This window comes from Panthera uncia, chromosome B1 (genome assembly GCF_023721935.1).
Source record: "Panthera uncia isolate 11264 chromosome B1, Puncia_PCG_1.0, whole genome shotgun sequence".
NCBI lineage: Eukaryota > Metazoa > Chordata > Mammalia > Carnivora > Felidae > Panthera > Panthera uncia.
The window spans coordinates 185,273,060-185,278,279 of NC_064811.1; the positions used below are offsets into that span (position 1 = coordinate 185,273,060).

The following is a 5,220-nucleotide window of genomic DNA, read 5'->3' on the forward strand; positions in this document are numbered from 1 at the left end:
GCGTCCCGCGGGCCCGAGCTGCGCGGCTCTCGGGTCCCGCCGGCGCGTGGTGCGCGCGCGACCCCCGGCCTCGTCTCGGGGTAGGAAGGGCGCCCGGGTCCGAGCTGGCGACGGTCCGCCGGGGCCAGCTTGGGGCGGGTCCTTGATTTGCATTTTCTGAGAGCCAGGGCCCCAGTTTTTCGCGTGCGCCCTTCCCTTGAGGCAAATGGCCAAGACGCGCTCCAGTCGGGTGAGGGGAGGGAGCCCCGAATTCCCGCCCCGAAGCGACGCTCCGTTTAGGCTCCCCCCCCCCCGCACCTCGCAGCGCCTCCCGCCCCCAAGTACTGATGACCGTCACCTGGGCCCTCTCAGGCGCTCGCCCTCGGGCACCTCCGAGGGTGGTTGTGGAGGAGCTGAAGGTAACAAAGAAATCCATCTCTTGGGTCTTTATCAGAAAACGTTTATTGCCAGGGGGAGATCCTTCAGGAGACTAATTTGCTCTTGACCTTCCCCCACCCAGCTTTTTTGTCGGCACACTATTTACATCTGTACAACGTACGGTGTTTTTCCTACGTGGCGCCGGGCGCGCGCGGAGAACCCTGGCGGGCGAGGCGGCGTCAGAGCACCGGGGGGTGCTGGGGCGGGTGCAGGTTGAGGGCGTTGGGGTGGGCGTGGCCGATCAGGTTGAGGTAGTGCCGGTCCAGCCCCTGCACCGGCGTCAGGAAGGGGCTGTGCTGCTGCGCGGGGCCCGGGAGCGCCACCGGCGCGCCGGGCAGGTAGGGCAGCGCCGGGCTGCGGGCCGCGCCGTGCGGCCAGGGAAAGGGCCCGGGGGCGTTGCCCTGCGGGAAAACGGAGGCCTCCCCGGGGCTGTGGCCCGTGAGCTCGGCCCCCGCTGGGTGCAGCTGATAGGAGAAATCCGGCTCCGGGAGCGAACCCAGCGGCTGGAAGGCGGGCTCGGCGCCCAAGCGGGCCTTGGACTGCAGGAAGGCGAGGATGCGCGCGTACTTGGTGTCCTTGGTCTCCATCCTTTCCACGGTGGTGAGATAATGCACCAGGTTCTTCATGCACTCGTGGTAGCCGTAGTGGAAGTAGTTGGCAAACTCTGCTAGCAGTTCTGCTGGAGCGGCGAGCAAACCCGCAGGAAGGAAAAAACAAACCGTGAGCAGCCCCTTCCCCACCGGGAGCCCGAGGCACCCTCCCGTCACGTTTTCTGGCCCGAGATCCCATTTGAGGCCTGTCCGCCCTTACCCCCAGTCTGGAGACCGGAACAGCAAAAGCAAAATAACTCCTTTTCCTTAAGAGCCTGACCCCCACCCTTCCCCACCTGAGAGGAGGGGACGGAACCAGCATCCCCAGAAACCTGTCCTCCTGTCCCCTTGCTTACGTAGAACCTCGGCCCGCCCCCAACCCCCTCGGGCCGCATCCAGAGTGGAGACCTCTCACGAGGACCCTTTGACCCCCACTCCCGGCCCCAGGTGCCAGTGTGGTGAACGCTCCCCGCCCAGGTTCCCCTTTGTCCAACCCGCGCCCACCTTTTTCTCTTCCCCGGGGAAAATCAGCGGAGTGCAGGGCCCTCAGGTACTGAACGGTCATCTCGAGGATCTCCGCCTTCTCCAGCTTACCGGAACTCTGCAAAAGGAGGAAGAGCTCCTCGCAGCGACCCAGCGAGCGCAAGCCAACCCGGGCAGGCTGGGTGCACGGCTTTATCCCGGGCAGCGAGCAGGCGCTGGGGCGGATCCGCGCGAGGGCCGCCTGGGGCTCGCCCAGCGCTCGATCCCCGGGGAGAAGAGGCCGCAGCAAAGGCCTCTCCGTCTCCAGACTCCCTGCATCCCTGCCGAGAGTGGCAGCTGAGGATCCCCAGCGCCTGGCTCTGTTAGCTCGGCCTCTGACGTTACCTGCTTCGCCAGGGCCATGGGTACCGTCTTGCCCAGCTCGTTCAAGCAGCGGTTTATCCGGTCCCTCCTCCGCTTTTCTATCACTTTGTGGGAAACAGGGGTTCTCTGCGAACAGAGGTTTGAACATTTAGGATAGTGTTGCCCAGGGAGTCGTCAAAGGCATGGCTGCAGCTGCGCGTCAACCGTCTTCCCAGCCCCCAACGCGGCCCAGGGACTCCCCCCCGGACGGGGGTCAGAGGAGCTCTGCCCTCTCACGCCCGCACCAGTGCGCTCCTCTTCCGGCCGCCCGCCCGCCCGGCTTGGGCCACGCCGTCCAGCTGAGCGCCAGGGCCCTGGGGAGGTGGCCACCGGCCTCCCGAGTTGAGGAAGCTCCTCTCTCTGTCCTCGTTCCTCGCCCAAACCACTCAAGCTTCCTCCGCACGAGAGTCCCGTGTGCCACGTCCCTGCCGTCGGTCCAGCCAGGTGGCGGCTCCGGGAGTCAGACGCCCCCACCAGTGGGGCGCAAGGGCTGTCTGGGCTCAGCCGACTCACTTTGCGTTCCTTAAGCTTGTCTGACATCCTGGTCAGGACGCGCCCTCGGGAGAGGCGGTGGCGCGAGTCACCCGTCCACTTTCCGCCTCGTGTGCCTCCTCGAGTGTCCCAGGTAGACTGCAGCCTCCCAACTCCGAGGGGCTGCCTTATAAAGCGGTCATCTAGGGCTCCAAGTGCATTCACGAGTTGAATTATTCCATAGGATTAGGGGAGCTGCGTTTGGGGGGATGTATGCATTCGAGATCAGTTTTAAAGAAGTTAAGAAAAAAAAAATTAGCAGCCGAGGGGGGCGAGCTGGGGGCAGATCAGCTTTGTTAATCCACGTGGCCCTTCAAAGGACACGTGATCGGCGGGGGAATAACATTTGCATGGCAACAGCCCCGGCGGGAAAAGGAGGCGGTAAACTGGGGCCGGCGGGCGAGCGAGCGCCTGCAGCAGGCGCAGAGCGCAGGGGCGCAGCGGCCGCGGGCACCGGGGGGCGAGGACCCTCACAAAAACAGTGTCGCCTCCTTTAGTCCCACCGCTGAGTCTCACACGATTGCCTGTTTACAAATCCCAGCAAGCCCGCAGTCCCAGCGCCGAGTGCGTTTTAAAGCCTGTCCAGAGTCATTAAAGTAATTAAGTAAGCCTTTAATAGGCTGTTCCGCCGGGTTCAAGGGAGAGCTCTTGGAGACGGAGGCGCCCCGTTTGTTCCCAGGCTTTTCTCACACGACTTGGTGACACGTCCATCTCCCCCCTTTTTGTTTACACCGCTTTATTTGTCCGGACATCCCGGCAGGTGTGGGGCTGCGGCTGGCACACGAGGCTCCCGCCTCGCCTCGCCCCTCCCGCCGGTCTCTGGCACGCGACGCTCCCCCCTGCTCCCTGACCACGTCGCTTGCTTTCTTTTCTCCCCCCCTCGGGCTCTCTCTTCGCGGGGGGAAAGAGGCTCAATTTGTAGCCTATTATCCTATACGAAAATGTCCATTGAAATGTATGAATAGTTTCATTGGGCTAAATTTTAATAATGCCAGAGGGTGGGGGGAGGAGAGACAGGCAGGCGTGTGTGTGTGTGCGTGTGTGTGTGTGAGGGGGGGTGGTGGGAGGATTGGGGGGCAACACGGAGAAGAGTGGGCCGAGAAGAAAAGGGGGAATGCAGCTGGCCCAGGCGAGCATTATGCGACGTCACCTGCGAGAGGGGGCGCCTACAGACCCCTATTCATTTGCCTAATTTTGGTCAATTTAACAAACTTCAGGAGAAATTATTGTGGCTTTGTCAGGGAGGGTGAAGCCTTCTGATCGAATTAACAGCATGTTTTGATCCGGTAAATGTCATTAGAAAGGGAGAAACAATCGCGCTTAGAGGGCTCTGAGTAATGCGCCCAAGTGGAGACGCCAAAGCGCACGGCTCACAAAGGGAGCAAGTAGCTGCCACAGGGAACTTTTGTACCCGCCCATCGCCCAAGTTTTGACACAAAAAGGCATTATTTCATACTTGAATACGTTTAATCCAACGATTGTCTATTTTCTGCAAACATATTTTCACAGCATTGTTAACTTTTTATGTCCCCCTTTCGCGGGCGCCTTTTCTTAACGTTTGGGGGCGGGAGAGCGCAGACACTTTGGGCATCAATATTTGTCACTGAAAAGGGCTCCGTGAAGTTAGGGAAGTTGATCTCTTTTTTATGGTTTTAGAGAGCGAATATATCGGGGGGGAGGAGGAGGGAGGGAAGGCACCAACAGAAACGAGGGAGGAAATTTGCTGGACGGGCCCGAGGGGAAGGAGGGGGGCGGCGGCGGCTGGGAACTCCCACCGCCTCCCGCGCCTCTGCGGGCAGCCTGGCCGGCGGCCGGGGGCCTCCTCCCCCACCCACCGGGCTCGCTCGCAGTTGCTGCCTCGGACCCGCACTCTGGGGTCTCCAGGCGTGCGGGGTATGGGTGGCGTGTGAGCTTTCTCGCAGATGGAAACTATAAAAATGGCTTTTGTTTTACGACCTGCTCTAGGGCCACCGAGCTCTCACCTTTTTCTGATCTGTTCCATCTGAGAACAACCAAGCCCTCTCCTTAGATATCCTTGCCTCCTTTTCTGCTCCGCACCTCGCCTAAATTCTCTCCCCTCTGCTGGACCGTGGCAGGGCCCGAGCTCTCCCTGGGGTGTCGTTGGTCCTCGGCAGAGGTGGCTAAGGAGGAGCCCCGCTCGCCGGTGGGACCTGGGGAGCTCCTAGGGCGCAGAGGCGGGCCCGGGGTGCTGGGCCTTGGGGAAGAGAGCGGCCCACCCGCCGCGGCCTGGGAGCTGTGGGGCCCGGTCGGCACCACGCACCCCTGGGGTCTCCCTCTCCGTCTCGCTCTCAGTCTCCTCAGGACGGTTCTTTTCTGCTTCACGCCAGATTGGACACGACCCGCACCCTCCCGCGCAGGTTGCTCTGCCAGCCGCCGGTGCCCTCTCAGGGGTTGTCGATTTCAGCATATTCACTCGCACACAAAGGGATTAAACACGAACCCTTATCATCCAAATTAACTAACGTGAATGGGTAAAAGGGAACGCGCACACTTCTCACCCCACCCGCCCCCCCTTTTAAGCCAGCGGACTAGGAGTTGATCCTCTTACTGCTGGTGTTAACCGCCAGCTGCAGGCACCTTCCACGGGCCAAATTTCATTCTGTGCGAACTGTTTAATTTCTCGTGGTTGCTCGCGGAGCTGGGCCCCAGGGCGGTAAGTACCCGCGTGTGGCTTGGGGATTGGAGGGGGGAGGCAAGTGAAGGTGGGTAGGTAGGTGGGTGGAGGTGGGGGGCAGGCGCGCGCATCCCTCACCAAGTCCCCCAGCGGCTGCTGCAG

At 61.7% G+C, this 5,220-nt stretch overlaps 1 protein-coding gene across 1 annotated transcript; it reads right to left on the minus strand.

Moving 5' to 3' along the window:
- Positions 1–456: 456 nt before the first annotated feature.
- On the minus strand, positions 457–2,027 carry HELT (helt bHLH transcription factor; the record flags this gene model as incomplete). Its single annotated transcript, XM_049630093.1, has 3 exons — positions 457–1,096; positions 1,512–1,608; positions 1,875–2,027. Coding segments are annotated over 3 exons (750 nt in total), but the record flags the coding sequence as incomplete, so codon positions are not given.
- Between the last annotated feature and the right edge of the window lie 3,193 nt (positions 2,028–5,220).